The 18,013-nt window shown below is 40.9% G+C and overlaps 1 protein-coding gene across 6 annotated transcripts in view; it reads left to right on the top strand.

The window, feature by feature from the left end:
• Nucleotides 1–18,013, top strand: part of NAV3 (neuron navigator 3) — a 351,685-nt gene that overhangs the window by 265,753 nt on the left and 67,919 nt on the right. For 5 of the 6 annotated variants that reach the window (XM_047788374.1, XM_047788372.1, XM_047788376.1 and 2 more), the window contains 5 exons: nucleotides 2,568–2,609; nucleotides 4,016–4,176; nucleotides 8,257–8,445; nucleotides 11,780–11,832; nucleotides 16,744–16,767. In XM_047788374.1, coding sequence (XP_047644330.1) covers nucleotides 2,568–2,609; nucleotides 4,016–4,176; nucleotides 8,257–8,445; nucleotides 11,780–11,832; nucleotides 16,744–16,767 — 469 coding nt within the window. The remainder of the gene's footprint in view (nucleotides 1–2,567; nucleotides 2,610–4,015; nucleotides 4,177–8,256; nucleotides 8,446–11,779; nucleotides 11,833–16,743; nucleotides 16,768–18,013) is intronic. The other variant, XM_047788373.1, reaches the window with a different exon arrangement.

Here is an 18,013-nt window from a genome sequence, read left to right as displayed (position 1 = left end):
TATTCATTATTCTAGCACTACTAGTTTTTCATAAAGATTTTGGTTTTGTTCTAAATTTCTCCTCATTAATATATCATAAACAAACAAATTCTATAACTATTTTCTAACTGTTCTAGATCATTGGTGGCCTTTGGCTATAACTAGTTTAGGTTTGTTTTGTTTGTTTTGTTTTTTTGTGACTCAACCAAACCTTGAAAATCATTTGAAGCGATAGCAGTTCCCACTGTGGCGCAGTGGGGTAAGAAACAAACAACAGCTGCTCACATGTCTGCTGAGGCGCGGGTTGCATCCCCTGCCTGGTGCAGCAGGTTAAAGGATCCGGAGTTGCTGCAGCTGCGGCGTAGGTCACAGCTGTGGCTCAGACTCCGTCCCTGGCTTGGGAACGTCAGTATGCCACGGGCGCAGCAGTAAAGAAAGAATTACATAAAGACATACATATGGAAAGAAATCGAAGTTGTAGCCAGCTTTAAAATTTTGTCTTGTTTTTAAGTATCAGATTTGGGGAGTTCCCGTCATGGCTCAGCGGAAGTGAATCTGACTAGCATCCATGAGGACGCAGTTTCAATCCCTGGCCTTGCTCAGTGGGTTGAGGATCCGGTGTTGCTGTGGCCGTGGTGTAGGCCTGCAGCTGCAGCTCCAATTTGACCCCGAGCCTGGGAACCTCCATATGCTGCGGGTGCGGCCCTAAAAAAAGACAATAAATAAATCAATAAATATCCGATCGGCTGCCCTGCCTGTACAATGCCACACCGCATCTCCTGGCTTTAGGCAAACAGTGGCCTCCTCTTTAGACAGTTGATTGAAATTCCTGCTTCACTCATTCCCACTGCCAGCCTGGCCCCTGTAGGCATATGAGCTTTCAACCTTTCAGGTTTGAGAAAAGTGTCTATATTATAAAAGAATTCATATCCAAATTTAAACAGGTATTTCTAAAGTTTTAACTTATATTGTCAAAATTTTGTGATTTTTTTTCATTAAATTCTCTGCCATATAACATATGATGTTTATACAAGGATCACATAGGCAAAACAATACCTATTTTTATTGTCTGCAATGTTAAAATTTAATAAATTTGCAAAGATGAAAGAGAGAAACTTTAAAATGGGTTATGACTATTATTTAGGCTTCATCACTATGTCATTCATAATTAGAGTTCTCTCATATTTGTTCAGTATAATTCCTTTTTGTTTACTGGTTTACCCACACTACTAAAAACACTCCTATAACCAACATATATGCTAGAGTGGGGGTTCCTGTTGTGGCTCAGTGGAAACGAATCTGACTAGTATCCTTGAGGATGCAGGTTCAATCCCTGGCCTCACTCAGTGGGTTAAGGATCTGGCGTTGCTGTGAGCTGTGCTGTAGGTCACAGACATGGCTCAGATCTGGCGTTGCTGTGGCTCTGGTGTCGGCCACCAGCTACAACTCCGATTCGATTCCTAGCCTGGGAACCTCCATATGTCTCAGGTGCAGTCCTAAAAAAAAGACAAAAAAAAAAGATAATATTCTAGAACTGGCTTCTAATAAAGTAATCACTGTCTGTGGGCCTCCCCGATGCATACAGTTGCGTGATGGTTTTGGATGCTTCCCACTGCAGTGCTCAGTAACGGAGAACACACAGAAGAAAACATTTTAGCTTTGGTGTTGAGCGATCAGCTTCCACGTCAGTGTGTCTGCATTCATGTTATATCATCCCCATTACGCACACCCTGTGTGTTTAATTTTGACCATTTGAGGTTCTGGTGGCAGAGAGCTGTCATTCTGCAAATTCCCATGCATTTTATTCTTTGGTTATCCTTGCGCCAGAGGAACCTCTAGACTTGTCCCCCTTGGCGGTTGACACCCTCTTCCTCTGTTTTAACAGAGACCATTTCTCATTTTCTCCAGACACAGTCTTCCTTCCCTTTCTAGGACCAACTGAGAATTCTTTAAAATTGAGACGGAAAACTTACAGACTTTTAAATATCTAATTCATACTTTTTAAAAAGCAGAGTAGTGTAATTTCATTAAAAGCTTTAGATCAGTGGTGCCGGTAAACATTAGATTTCAAGCAGATGTGTACTGTTTTTCTTCTCTTAAGTGTAAATGGGATTATATCTGCCTTATTTTAATTAAAGATAATTTAAATTTAAAATAAGTATTTAAATACAGAATAGATGTTTACATCTCTGTCTGTGGGGATTTGTCACCTTAACTTAGGCAGAGGTCTTTTCTCCTTCCCACCGCCTTGATTCTTCGGCCTGTGGAATCAGAGCATAAGGCTGGTTATTTACATGGAGACAGAAAAACTGCCCTGGCACCAGGTCAACAGAATTTAAAGGAGAATTAGGTCAAGGTCTAATTTAATCTATCTTCTCGTAGTCCTGTCACTACGTTGTCATTGACTGTATTACAACCGTGGACATCTGGTCACCTTTGCTTGGCCTTTTCCGATGAGTTAAGCATTAAATATGTGTTACCAAAAAAACTTCTTTTGTGTAATTCAAACAGAGAACCATTTTTGTTGGATGTGTAATTTCGAAGTTTTGTTTACATCATGTCCTTAGGGGTTTTCTTTGTTTTAACAGCATGCAGCTTGACAGAAATACACTACCCAAAAAGGGACTAAGGTATATATTTCTCTCAGCACAATTGCTGCCTTTCTTTGTTGTTATGTAAACTTTGTGTGCTGTCTCCTTACCTCTTTCTTTCTTTGTTTGTGAAGAAGCACCTGGCATTGAGGATGCAAACGATTTTAATCCTGATGTTTTCTCTAACCCGAGGAGCTGCTGAGATAGCCCTCAGGCAGAGACTGTGGTGATACAGGCTAAAACTCAGAAAATTAAAATCTACTATAAAAGCCATTATTTGGGGGGCAGCAACTTTTAGTAGAATTCAGAACTCACTTCTGAAAATTAAAAAAAATACATTAATTCCCCCAATGTTTGCATCTGGGAGGCATATGGTTACAAAACCTCAACCCATAGAGTCTATGGATCCGGCCAGTGAGTGTTCAAAGATCGAAGGATGTTCTAATTGGAATCAAAGAAAATATATTTTCATCAGCACAGGACAAAGACTATAACTGAGGTATCAACTTTTAAAGAATCCTTTTGGTAAACGCTCAAGAGTTTTACTCTCTCCTTTTGAGGAGTGCTGGTATCTATCAGATCAATTTGGACATGAATTAGCCTAGTGTCACGTAATAATTACAACATAACTATCCAGCTCATCATAAAAAACAAAATGAAAATTTAATGCATGGTCATCCTTTACCGTACACTTTTATCTGATGAGAAGATAGAGATTGAGCTACTACGAGTTGTAACACAATATGAACCTGATACGTTGACTGCTCTCTGGTACTAAGACTGTATTCAGTGCAGTGCAAGGGGATACCGGCCAAACAGGTCTTTCTCTCTTAGCCTCCTCCTCCTCTCCCGTTCCTGAGCAGTAGCAAACAGCTTGCAGTTATTTCATCATAAGATTTTTATTCCAGAAATTTATTTTCCAATAACGGAAGCCCGTACTTCTCCCATTTAAAAAAAAAAAAAAAATCCAGACATGGCGTCCAGGGGCATTTGAACCCAGTAGATGTTTTTCCTTTGTTTTAAAACAGATCTGTCCATTTATATTCTATCTCCTATGTCTTCTGTGGCCATCACTCCGACTCCCTTGGCTTCTGGCTTACAACCACCCGCCGTGTGTAGTCTGTGTTTTCACGCCCCCTCACACCCCTCTCAACACTGTGCTTTTGAGCCCCTTTTCAATTAACCTGACCCTCTGCTTGTTGCTTATGATTTGCAACTACGTATCTCACAGAGGCCTAATTTTCTTTGCAAACTCCTTGCCTTTCTTTGCTGTGAGAGTCAAACAGATGGTGTCACGTCCTCTGGAAGAACTGAGCCATCGTGATTAGAGTCAGTCGGAGAGTGTTGTTCAGTCTGAGCCGTGGGTGCCTCTCAGTTGCGTGCTTGTGCCGGTGGCGCCTTGCCCTGCAGGTGTGCTGAGATGTCTTAGCTGTGCTGTTTTGCAGATACACCCCGTCGTCTCGGCAGGCCAACCAAGAAGAGGGCAAGGAGTGGCTGCGCTCCCATTCCACGGGCGGACTGCAGGACACGGGCAGCCAGTCGCCCCTGGTCTCCCCTTCGGCCATGTCATCTTCCGCAGCAGGAAAATACCACTTTTCCAACTTGGGTAAAATATTCAAAATATCAGTTTCCTCTTGTTCCTTTCACCCCCTTCTCTTGCAGGAGTCCTGGCATCTCTCCTAAGAACTGGCCATTTAAAGAGGAGAGAAAGACACCATAACAGGATCTTGTGTGATTGCTTCCTATCCACAAAATAATTTCCAAACTTTATCCAGTGTATTGCTCATGGCAATAAGTTGACCCAGGTGATCCAGTTGGTATTTTATAATCTAGGATCCAGAGGCACAGAGAGATTATTTGACTTAAAAAAAAAAAAAAGTCTTCCTATTCACAAGGGATAAAGGCAGTACTTGCTGCCAGGATACCTGACTTTCTCAGCGTCCTCTCAAAACCATGACAACACCTCCTTATTTTCTGTTTAAATTTTTTTTTTTGTCTTTTTTTCTGCCATTTCTTGGGCTGCTCCCACAGCATATGGAGGTTCCCAGGCTAGGGGTCGAATCGGAGCTGTAGCCGCCGGCCTACGCCAGAGCCACAGCAACGCGGGATCCGAGCTGCGTCTGCAACCTACACCACAGCTCACGGCAACGCCGGAATGTTAACCCACTGAGCAAGGGCAGGGACCGAACCCTCAACCTCATGGTTCCTAGTCAGATTTGCTAACCAGTGTGCCACGATGGGAACTCCATCTGTTTAAATTTTTTAAATTCTTATAAGTACATTACTTATCTTTGGAAGAAAAATAGAAATAATTAGGAAAAAGAAAATATGTGAGTCCATGACTCCATGATCACTTTTTTAAATCATTTTAAAGTTAATACTCTCCTTAAAATGCATATAAGAATTCCTTTTAAGATAATAATACCCTATGAATATTTTTGCATAAATGCAATGAAAAAAACTGACCATCTGTCATTGAATTACTTTATGCTTAGCATAATTTGTATGAAATATAAAAGCATTTGTACACAGTTCATAGAAAACAGGGAAAAGTAACGAAATAATTAAAGCACAGTGCTTTTAAAAAATAGATTTCTTGGAGCTCCTGTTGCAGCTCAGCGGTAATGCACCTACCAGTATCTGTGAGGATATGAGTTCCATGCCTGACCTTGCTCAGCTTGTTAAAGACCCAGCATTGCTCTGAGCTGTGGTGTAGGTCGCAGACTTGGCTCGAATCGGGTGTTGCTGTGGCTGTGGTGTAGGCCAGCAGCTGCAACTATGATTCAACCCCTAGCCTAGGGACTTCCATATGCCGTGGGTGTAGCCCTAAAAAGACAAAAAAATAAAATAAAAATAATAATTCTTTCTATAAAGTCAAATGTAAAGTAGTCTCATTTTTTTTACTTGAATTTTTTTTTTTTTTTAATAATGAGAGGCCAACAGATCGTCCAAATTCTTTCATAATTTGTACTTGTCAACTTGCTGTCCTGTCGGGACAGTCAAAGCTATTTCTCCTCTATTGTTAACTATTCCTCCTCTACAGAAGAGATCTTTTGACAATGAAAAAAAATTAGTTTGCGCACCGTTTCATAATCACTAATGAACACATCTCAATCACCAGCTTTTTGTTGCTCAGCCTACGTAGTGATGAGACTTTGTGTCCTATTAAGACATTTCTCTTCGCCCATCATACTTTTGTCTTACACAACTTTTCTTGGTCTGTTTTGCATCATTAACTTCTGTGCCTTCCAGTCACCATCCCTAGAGGCCACCCTTAAAATCAGGGACCTTACCATATTTATCTTTCCATTCAACCACAAGACCAAAAAAGCAGACCTGTCATAGGTTTTAACTGAATTGAACATTTTTAAATACTATGCATGGACTTCCAATGGAGAAGCTATCTGAAGGGCTTAAAAATGCCAACTCTTCTCTTTAAAATCTACCCTAATCCTCATTAATCTTTCACTTGGGATGAGCCGTTATGTTCTGAAATTATAGGACATTTCACCTGGATATCTCTGCAACCATTTTAGTAAGAATTATTCAAAGCCAAACAGTGAACAAAATGTCCTTCTCATCTCTAAGTACATATATTAAAAAGAGGCACTGGCATACGTATTGACTCTTTCCTTTAGCAAAAAGTCAGTTCGTACTGTGGACCTAGAATCGTGTGATTTGCTCCAATCCAGACACCTTAACCATAGACATTCAAGCCTAGAACGTCCTGCAGGGTGTCTGCTGGCTGTCCTCAGCACTGACTTGCTTGGCTGAAGGAGTGTGCCTGCAAGACCGCGAACTCTTCCTTCCGCTCCTTTCTTTTCTCCTTCCTTTTCTTCCCTCCATTCGTTCTTCCCTCCCTTCAGTGGGTTGCAGACTTTGCACATCCCCTGCTGTGTTCATTATTAAACGCCGCAGATGCACACATAGATTCAGTTCTTAGTCTTGTGTCCCTTTCCTTGCTCTTCTTTTACTCCGTTTCATAGCTGGCACTATCACGGAGCTCTTCTGTATATTGATTCATTAACACCTGTAAAATATCCAGCATAGTGCCTGGCAAGTAGAAGATATTGCCTGGCAAGTAGAAGATACGCTCCTTATCCCAGACTATCCACATGCCTCTGATTTTACATTGTTCGGAGACCCAGTAACTACATTGAGAAAGGGAGTGCTGTGTCGAAGAAAATAGCAAATTTTGAAATGATACCGAACTAATTCTAAGCCAAAGACAGAAATTCCCCAAGGTTTTGAAAATACTCAGCAGTTCTCTTCTTACCCTGAGAGGTTCCTACCTGCTCCCACATATAGTTGAACAACTTGCTTTTCTTAAATAAAAGCATTGATGATAAATATGTTTAATTTTCAACCTTGCTTTTATTCCAGATTTTAAAACAATGTTCTTTTCCAATGTAATCACACATTTCGTCAACCACATCTTTCTTTAAATTGATTATAATCAGTTGGCGTAAAAAGTTGAGTGTCACTAGAGCTATTTGGTAGTAGGCACTAGGTAAATGAATTTATATTTCAATACAGACTTTGGGTACTGCTTTGGAAGTTCTTTCTTGTTTACTTCTTTTATCTGGATGCCATTTTAGTTCTTCCACTATATTCTTCAATTTTAGTTCTCTCTCTGAGAGTACGCCTAGGCACACACCACTCAATAAGAGTCGTCTCTGTAGCTTGTTCTTTCATACATATTTTAGCTAAATCAAGGACTTAGTGGAGGCCTATATTTTTTTAAACATCCCCTGTAAATGGATTATCTGCATCCATTGCTTACTCTGTGACCCACAAAAAGGTTAGAGACTACAAACAATTCATGTAGGATTTTTTTTTTTTTGTCTTTTTGCTATTTTTTTGGGCCGCTCCCGCGGCATATGGAGGTTCCCAGGCTAGGGGTCGAATCGGAGCTGCAGCCACCGGCCTACACCAGAGCCACAGCAACGCAGGATCTGAGCCGCGTCTGCAACCTACACCACAGCTCACAGCAACGCCGGATCGTTAACCCACTGAGCAAGGGCAGGGACCGAACCCGCAACCTCATGGTTCCTAGTCGGATTCGTTAACCACTGCGCCACGACGGGAACTCCCATGTAGGATTTTTTGACACAAGGACCATGTCTTAGTTCTTTGGTGGCTCTAAGAGAGTAGCCTAGGTTAGGTGGCCTCAAAAGAACAGAAATGTATTTCTCACAGTTCTGAAGTACAGCTGCCCGTCTACACCACAGCCACAGCAACGCTGAATCAGACCCGTGTCTGCGACCTACACCACAGCTGACGGCCATGCCACTTCCTTCACACACTCAGCGAGGCCAGGGATCGAACCTGTGTTCCCATGGATACTAGTCAGATTCGTTTCTGCTAAGCCACGACAGGAACTCCTAGATTGCGTGTATTTTATGTTCCTTTTTCTTTTCCCATTACAATGATGTATTTTTCTCTAAAAAACTAATGTGCAGACTCTTGGAAGACAATCTTTTCTTCATAATGGCCAGCGGGAAATACCAGGGGACCTCTAGCAAAAACAATCAGAGGGGACTCAGTGGTATTGTTCTAGAAATTGACCTACTGCTTGCCATGAAAGTGCTCGAAAAAGAAAGGGACTCGCCTGAAACTGCTGTGGAAAATTGCAGATGCGGACGTCCAAGCCCCGGAGTCATGGGCTGTGTGCTTTGTTTTTCAGTGAGTCCAACCAACCTGTCTCAGTTTAACCTCCCCGGGCCCAGCATGATGCGCTCAAACAGCATCCCAGCCCAAGACTCGTCCTTCGACCTCTACGATGATGCCCAGCTTTGTGGCAGTGCCACATCCCTGGAGGAAAGGCCACGGGCCATCAGTCACTCGGGCTCCTTCAGAGACAGCATGGAAGAAGGTAGGCATGGGGGGAATGCTGTACAGGAGAAAAAAAATTGTATTGGGGAGACAATAGCAATAATAAGAAAAAAGAGGAAGCTGCTTTCGTTGACGAAGACACGCAAGCCGTCACATCACTCATGCCACGAGCCTTCCCCTGGGAGTAAAGAAACAAATAGAATTCTCATTTGGGGAGCCCTGAAGCTTGAAGGCTTTTTAGGCTGCGTCACCTTACATTTCTTTATGCATTCGGAAATATGCCACCAATTGTTTAGAATAATACTGGGCTGTAGAACAGTGCTGAATAAATCTGGTGTTCTCGTACAGAAATCTGTAAACATTTAGAGACCGTTTGCCCTGGTGTGCCAGCTCTCAGAGCGACTGTTTTGTTTGACACCTCGTTCAAAAACCATAAAAGCAGCATAAGCCAGAAAAAATTCTCTTAGGAAATGACCACGTGCTGCTGACTTTTATTCTCAGAAACTCCCTTTGGTGTTAGTTTTTATTGTATCATCTTAGAGTTCGTATTGCATCTACTTTTTGCTTTTGTAAGTTACATTTCCTTACCCATTACAATAAAATTTCACCTGACCTGATAAATACCTTTGTAGTTATAAAATTCTACGTGAATACTTTATGATAAATACTTCTGAAAAGCTCAAGAGGCTTAATTGATTTTCAAATATATATAATTTTCTCAACTGTATAACCTCAGATGTCAAATTTGATAATAATATTTGAGAGATATTCTCGTCTGATTTAATGAATTATTCTTAGGTACCCACGAGGGAAAATTGTGGCATACATGTTATAAAGCATACCAGCCAAGGATAGAAGAAAAAAAATAGACGTTCAAATCAATTAGTATAAAATCAAGCGTGTGATCAGCCATACTATTCTAGTCCTTCGTAAGTTTAGATAAAAGAATAGCTTCAAATCTTGAAGCATATCAGGGTTTAAACCTCTGATCATCCATTTCGTTGTGGTATGAACTTGAGCAGGTTCTATAAGCTTGTTAACCCTGATTTCTGTATCTGTAATTTCAAAGGCTGAAGTCAGAGGAAAGGATCCTTCTGTGTCTTTCTCTTTCCCCTTCCTACCTTCTTATTTAAGGTGTCTTCTGAGTAAAGTTTAAGCAGTTCTGAAAACTGACTCCTGGTCTTGAGGTTGCCATGGTCCATTTAACTTGCTGGACCAGATTTGCCACTGCCTTTTGGGACAGTCACCAAACCAATGAACTCACCGTAACAGGTGGAGAATTTTGCTCTGAGAGTCTGCTGATGGCTGCAGGTGGAGACGCCCTAAAACTAAGCTCATGGGTAATGTCCTTGCTTTTCTGAAATGGTTCTATCACTCTCTTCACAGACAGGCCTCTTAATATACTGGAAAAATGATTTGCTAAGCATAAAAATGGCCTTCTAGGGTGCCTCATTTGCAGAGAGAATGCTATTTATGTGCTGGGAAATTCTGGCCTTCCATGTACCAGGGTTAAACACTGAACTGTTGAAAGCCAGCTCCAGGGGGCAAGATGGGTTTTTGATGTCTGTGCACTAACTCCTGAGCTGTTAGGGTCTAGAATCCAGGAATTATTGGGCAAAGCGATGGAGGGAACTTTACTGATATCCCACCTCATGCTCACAGTGAAAGATGAGGTGACTGAGCCACGAACGTTAAGGTCATAGACCTTAAGTAGTAAGTGTCATTGAAAGACTGAGGCTGAGATGTTTGGTTCCTCGTCCACGTTCCTCCTGGTCCCCCGTGCTCACATGCCAAGTTCATACCAGCGTTGGTAGAAACTGAGAGGAGTCCCTCTTTTAAAAGATAACTAACATTTTCCACATCTCACAGAGTGATTGGCTCAAGCTAGGACCCTGGGAGTCATTCTTTATTCCTCTTTGACCCACATCGGGTTTTTTATAATTTTATTGGGGTGTAGTTGTATTAGCTTCAGATGTAAAGCCAAGTGAATCGGTCGGACATGTACATATATCCATGATTTTCCCGTGTAGGTTATTGCCAACTATTGAGTGGACTTCCCTGTTCTATAGGAGGTTCTTAGTAATTATGCATTTTATACAATAGGGTGTCTATGTTATTGCCTTCCTCTTAATGCAGCCTTCCCTCCACCGTTTCCCCTCTGGTAACCATGAGTTTGATTTTGAAATCTGAGTTTGCTTCTGTGTCATGTTTATTAGAGTCCACATATAAGTGATATCCTATGGTATCTGTCTCTACCTGGCTTACTTCACTTAGCGTAACAATCTCTAGGTCCGTCCATGTTGATGCGAATGGCATTGCTTCATTCTTTTTACAGCCGAGGCATATTCCCTGTGTGTTTGTGCCGTATCTTCTTTACCCGGCCCTCTTTCAGTGGACATTGAGGTTGCCGCCTGACCCACGTCAGTTTTAAAGAGGTTCTTCCTGGTGTTTCTCACATCCGCCCCTTCCCTTGGTCCCACTGCCTCAGGCCTACACAGCTTTCCCAGGCCTCTCCAGGCCAGACTCCAGCACTCCCGGCACATTGCTTTCCGTAGTGTTTGTATGACCCGGTTGTGACTCACTTTTTAGCTACGTTATCTTTCTGCTTCTTTTTGAACTCCTAGAATTGTGACATTCAGTTTTGCACTCCCAGGGTCTAACAAGGGCCTGTCACACTGTGTGCGCTCAAGTCATTTTTATTTAACGGATGAAGACGCGGACCTGACTTTCTATTATTCCAGAATGGAAAGAAGGCTTTTCTGCAAATAGCGTCAAGCACCATTGTATCCGCCTTTGGGGTGTAATATGTGGGACATGCAGAAATACAAAAGAGTGTGATAAATGTTCAAGATGGCATTTTGATGCGCCTACGTAAAAGACAGTATGTAGTTTCCATTCTTAATTTCGGTGAGATACCACCTTGAAATCAGAAGCTCTTCCCTGTTACTACAATTACAGAAGAAACTGGGCTTCGTCCTTTAAATGGGTACGATCAGCTCATCACTGATAGTGTTGAAAGAGCTTGTTTCTCTGACGGTATACGAACACATAAAGTTTTTGAAGAGTTTAAACTTTGTGGCAACTTCAGATGTCCATGATTTTCTGATTACTTATGATGTGGGAGCTTCCTCTAGCAAAGCCTGCTGGAAGGGTTTGTACTTATCACTTCTTCTCTCTAGCATGGTGTGGGACCTTTCCACGTCTCAGCCCTGGGATCTCTGAAAAGGACGGCAGACCCCTCAGACTCTGCGCCTCGCTGTTATTTTATCTCCTTAGGTGGTTACCCAGCTCCGCTTCCGTAACCACCTCTTCAGGCCGGGTGGTTCGGAGCAGACTTCATTATTTCACCTCTTGTTCTGTTTTACTTTCATCAGTTCACGGCTCTTCCTTATCCCTGGTCTCCAGCACTTCTTCTCTTTACTCTACGGTAAGTACTGGCCAAGTACACCAATGGGTAAACGGGTGGACCTGTACACCAAAGTGGCACATGAGGGCTTACTCTAAGCCGCTGCGTGTCCCGACCGGGTGTCTGGTGCGCCTCCAGCCCTCCAGGGGTCCGTGTGTACGTGCTTCCAGTGGACTTTTGTGTTCTCGTTCTGATCACTGCGTGAATGGAAACCTGCATCCCGTAAAACCTGCTGGGGCGTAATCCCTGAGACCACGTACTGAGTCCCACGGTTACGCTGTGCTAGGGACCAGTTTGCTTCATTTGGTTCTCTCAGCTGTGACTGGTAATTGTTCTATGCTGTTCTATCTTTTAAAAATTTAAGTTCATTTTTTGAGAAGACAGTACCCAAGGGGAAAGGCCTAAAAGGCTTAAAGATTTTTTAAATTGTATCTTCTGAAAGATACTGCCGAAAGAGGGTGATTTTCAAATCTTCTAGTGTATCAGCTTATTTTCATAATATTGAAATTATATTTTATTTTTACCGAGATGAGTGTTCTGCTCCCTGATTATAGTTTCATGTTTTTCAAAAAACAAAAACAAACAAAAAAAAACCTCTGGGAAGTTATGTTTTATAAGAGCGTGCGTGCCCTCCTCCTTGGTTAGAGTCAGGTACATTTTAGTTTATGAATTTCGCTGGGGCTTAAGCGCTATGAATAATCCGTAATCCTGTACTGAAAGGTTCATGAAGAGTTCAAAGACACAGCTGTCACGAAGTAATTAAACATTAAGGGCAACACTCATTTTTCCACTCATTTTCATTAAGTTAAAATGTTAAGCCCCTCTTTTTATATTTATAGCTTTATAGTTACTCATGATCAGACCATCATTGTCAGAGGCAATATTTTGCCTGTCATTTCTCCTTTTAATGATTAAAATTGCCAGCACATTCTGTGAATAATGAACTCACTGGTAGTGTTTAAATAAATCTACTGTTTTAGGCAAATGGATAAAGATGTGAGAAATGGAAAAATGTGCTGGAAAAACACAAAGAAAGAATAGATATGTTAGGAGGTAATGTTCTTCCTCCTGGGCCAAGGCCACTGCTTGAGGGGAGATGTATTCTGGTTTAAACTCTTGCAGCTGAAATCCCTATAAAACATTGAAGAATGCGGTTCCCACTGTGGCTCAGTGGGTTAAGAACCCGCCTGATATCCATGAGGATGTGGGTTCGATCCCTGGCCTCACTCAGTGCATTAAGGATCCAACGTTGCCATGAGCTGCGGTGTAGGTGGCAGACCCGATTCGGATCCCTCATTGCTGTGGCTGTGGTGGAGGCCGGTGGCTGCAGCTCCAGTTCAGCCCCTGGCCTGGGAACCTCCATATGCTGTGGGTGCAGCCCTGAAAAAGCAAAACAAAAACCAAAAAACCCACAGATGCAGTATCGTTATCATCGTTTTAAATATATACAAAACCAGTATTTGGATAAGAAACTACCTTCATGAAACCTGAGAAAATCTCTAGAAGCAAAGGATAATAGACTGAGGAAAAACAGGTGACTCCTTAGTATACACGAGTCCAATAGGCCTTTCTGTGATAATAAAATATAGCTGTGCTGTGTAGTACAGTAACCACGAGCCACATACAGTATTGAGTATTGAAGTTTCTAAGGTATGGCAGAGGAACTAAATTTTTAACTGTGGAGTTCCCGTCGTGGCCCAGTGGTTAACAAATCCGACTAGGAACCATGAGGTTGTGGGTTCAATCCCTGGCCTTGCTCAGTGGGTTAAAGATCCAACATTGCCGTGAGCTGTGGTGTAGGTCGCAGATGTGGCTCAGATCCTGCGTTGCTGACTGTGGTGTAGGCCAGCGGCTACAGCTCCGATTCAACCCTTAGCCTGGGAACCTCCATGTGCCGCAGCTGCGGCGCCAGAAATGACAAAAAGACAAACATAAATAAATAAATTTTTAATTTGAATTAATTGAAATTTAAATAGACATGGACCTCACGGCTACTATATTGAATATTGCAGATTTATAGGGAACAAAGGAGGTACATTCTGAAAATTATAGATTTGTAGGATTTCTAGTATAAGGCTAAATTTAAAAGTATAGCTGAGCAATGTTAAGGGTACACTATGAAATGAGAACAGAGATGAAAATAAAGAGACCACATGCACATATGGATAGGCCAACATTTATGTGGCGAAATAGACCCTGAAGTTACTAAGTGTGAAAAGAATGGATTGGGTCATCCAAACACATAGAAGGTGATACTAGAAAATTAAGAAATTCAAGAAGTTGTGTTGGAACTGATGAAAATGATGTACTTGAACTGACACCCTGTAGTAAGACCGTTCACATAAAAGCATATTTGGAGGCACAATAAAGAGAAAAATCACGGACGATGGGGAGTCATTCTGTAGCTGCTTCCTCATTGTCACGCACTGAGATTTGATTGGCAGTGAAAAGGTGTCTGTGAAAGTGCTTTTCAAACCACGAAGTGAAACATCAATTCATCCTTTTTTTTCGTGCCTCCGTGAGGACCCTGGATAAAGATTCCGTTGACTTAAGTTCTTGCCTGACTCCATCCGTGATTATTGTGTGGCATCAGGCAAGGTGCTGAATTTCCTTGGACTGTCCCCGTAACAGAAGGCTGGCAAAGAGCAGCCAGACCTATTCCGTCTGTCGCCAGAGGTTTCTGCAGTAACTGGAGAAGATGGGGGTCATTTACCATAAGTTACCAGAAAAGTGGGAGCTGCGTGGGAGCACGTTTCTGTCACCGTCTCTGTGAGCTGCCCCCGGTGAAGTTATGCATTTTTCAGTTAACATGGTGGTGGATGGCATTCCTTCATAAAATAGAGTGTTTAGGAAAAACTGTTCTTTTGCTAGAGGGATATTAGACATGATTTTCTATTATTAGGCAAAGTACTGCTCTTAGACATAACAATGATGTTTCCTCTCACATCATTTATGTAACTTTTGGAATAATAGGTTTTGGTTAAAAATATTAAACTAACAAAGACGACTTGTTGCAAGGAACATTTATTTGTCAAATTACCCATATAATAAATCCAAGTGAAAGAATTCTTTCTTCATGTAGAACTTTCAAAGTCTCTACCAATAGTAATTTGATAAAAATTTGAAAAGTACCTTGTTATAATAATGCTGAGTGAATTGCCTCACAGATTTTTTTTTTTTTTTTATGGTCTCACCTGTGGCGTATGGAAGTTCCCAGGCTAGGGTTCGAATCAGAGCTATAGCTGCCAGTCTACACCACCGCCATAGCAATGCAGGATCAGAGCCACATCTGTGACCTACACCACAGCTCATGGCAATGCCGAATCCTTAACCCACTAAGCAAGGCCTAGGATCGAACCCACATCCTCATGGATACTATTTGGGTTCTTAACCCACTGAGCCACAATGGGAACTTCCAACATTCTTTTGACTGTGACATTTTTATCTTAAAATTCTCTTTCTGTGCTTAATTCAAAAAAATCAAACTTGATATGAAACCTTGAAATTATTGTAATTTAAAAATATTAAATCTTCACTTTAAAAAGTTGAGACCTAAAACATTAAAGCTTTATGTCAGCATTTAGTTTTAAAACACAGTTTTCTCATAAAGGCTATTATGATTCTACTAGGTAACCACTCTATTTAACTGCTATATGACTAACTATACATATATTTAAGATAGAGAAAATAGAGGAAAGACAAATCTCAATTTAAAAGAGATGCTTATGGGGAGTTCCTGCCCTGGCACAGTGGGTTAAGAATCCAACTGTAGCAGCTTGGGTCGCTGCGAGTTTCAGTCCCCGACCAGTACGGTAGGTTAGAGGGTCCAGCATTGCTGCATCTGTGGCTCAAATTCAGTCCCTGGCCCAGGAACTTCTATGTGCCATGGCTGCAGCCATAAATTAAAAAAATAAAATAAAAGAGATGCTTATACATAAAAAAGTATCCTGAGTGTTGTTTTACCTTTTTTTATTTCATATTTTCTGGAGAAAAAGGGATGATAAAAAATAGTTGTGGTACTTCTACAGAAATTCATCAAGGCGTGTCCCAAAGGAGCGCAAAGAGATGAGAGACTGTTTTCAGCAGTAGACCTGCTCAAGGCGATGGGCAGACTTGTAATATTCAGCAATATAATGCATTCTCCAGCTTTCTCAAGGATGAGGGAGCTTCCCAAATATAATGGAGCACATAAGTCATTTTCTGGCATTTTGCAGCCCAGTGCAAAGAGGAAAAGCAAAGCCAGAGGTTTTCTACAACTCAAGCCAAAACACCCCGGGAGGTCCTACCGTCGTCATTTGCATAATCTGCCTTGGGATGTGTGTCAGCCACTCTCATCACCAGTTTACTACTGGGTGTTTTAATGTTTTGCTGACTTGCAGCCCAGTAAGCCTGTTTAATAATTATCAAGAAAAGTAAATAAAATAGAAACTAATAAGCTGATTTTCTGTGGTTGTCAGTGCGGGTCAGTATTTGTCTTTAGTTTGGTCTGGCATTTATCTACATCAGGATACAATTCTGACTTCTAGGTCTTCACTAAACATCTCTATAATTTCATGGAGAACATTTCCTAAAACCTGTATGAAAAAAATCCACTATATTATTTTTTGGAGTATAATTTTATAACAGTTTTGGTTTTATGGTCATGAGCTTAGGGTAACACCGTCTTTTAATTCTATCCTTTGTTTTTAAGTTTATTTTATACCCACAAATCAAATGACCTATGTATTTAAAATACCATATGGTTTATATACAGAGAAATATCCAGTCTTCAGTCCTATAGTTTTCCTATTCCAGTATCATATATTTTATTATATTCTTATGTTAGACTAAAATAACATTTTAAATACATAAGTATGTTATTCTTTTATACTTGTGGAATGAATTGACACTAGTTATATGCAGTTAAATTCTTTTTCCTTTTTCCTTTTACAGGCTGAAGAAAAGGCTCATTCAGAGGTAAAAATTTTGTAGCATTTTTAAGTGCCTATTTTCCCTTACATTTATGATGAAATGAACGTTTCGGCCACTAGAGGGCTCTGTGATACAACAGCATAGCTCTCCAGCTCTGCTGATGGAAATTACCCAGCTAGCTGATCAACAGTCTTGGGTATTTCCTCTTAAAAGATAATAACACCAAGCTTTTAAAGGCAACCTCTCTTCTCACATTCTATATTGGCGTCTTAACATCTAATCGGTTTTCTCTAGTAGTGAGCACTTAGAAATCTTTGATGGGTGAATGACTACGTGACCTATTACAGTCTCTTCACCCAATGCCTGTGAGACTGAGTGCATAGGATTAAAGCAGATAGTGAATTTTAGGCACTAGACCTTCACAACACAAACTGCTAGCATCTCAGTCCATCTGTTCTTTGTTGCCAGGACTTTGCTGCTTCTAATCATTGATGTCTAATACGGTATGTTATTCTAACATCATACATTTCACAGAGACACAATTCATTGCAGGTGTATACACATCAGATTGCAACCTATAGGGAACATTCTTTTTTCCCCCTTTATGTAAGAGCTTGCCTGGCCAAGGAGAGTGGGAGGATTTTAATTAGGCCTTTGTTCAAGTGTGCTAATGACTCTTTGGTTTTACACTGAGCAAAGAACGTGCGTGTATTGGCAACAGCATCTGCAAAGGAACTCATCTCTTTGAGTTCAGCAGAACTTCAAATATTACCACCTTTTAAAGTAAAATTTGTGCAGTGTTTTAAAAATATCGAAGTGAAAATTTTTATCTTTATGATCATAGTTTATATTTCATGAGACATGAGACATGCCAATTAAAGTATAGAAAGTGTTTTAAATTTTAAATAGTGTGTATACTCTTTTTCAGGTCCACTTTTATTCAAGTATAGTCTTAATCAAAAAGGAAATCATTTTAGCATATTTATGCCATTGGTTTAGCAAGCTACTTGTGCAACATTACTGATTTCCTCTCCTTTTTTCAAGACTATGGATAATCGGTAAAGCATTTCTGCTCAAAGCTCTTAGTAACTCAGTGAATAAAGGACATTATAATAAAGATTTTGGAAGGCCTCTCTGCATGTTAATCATTAAAACTCAAGCCAATAAAATTATTCTCAAATATGGAATCACTAAATGTTGAAGTAGAGCCAGCTTTCAGTGACTGCTGGATTTTTTACAGCTTCTGAGAAGCTGACACATTCTACTAAATAAAAGTAAACATACCCTAAAA

Source organism: Phacochoerus africanus, chromosome 7 (assembly GCF_016906955.1).
Source record: "Phacochoerus africanus isolate WHEZ1 chromosome 7, ROS_Pafr_v1, whole genome shotgun sequence".
In the NCBI taxonomy this organism is placed as follows: Eukaryota; Metazoa; Chordata; class Mammalia; order Artiodactyla; family Suidae; genus Phacochoerus; species Phacochoerus africanus.
The sequence above is the reverse complement of the archived record's forward strand: the minus strand, read 5'-3'. Positions and strand labels throughout refer to the sequence as shown.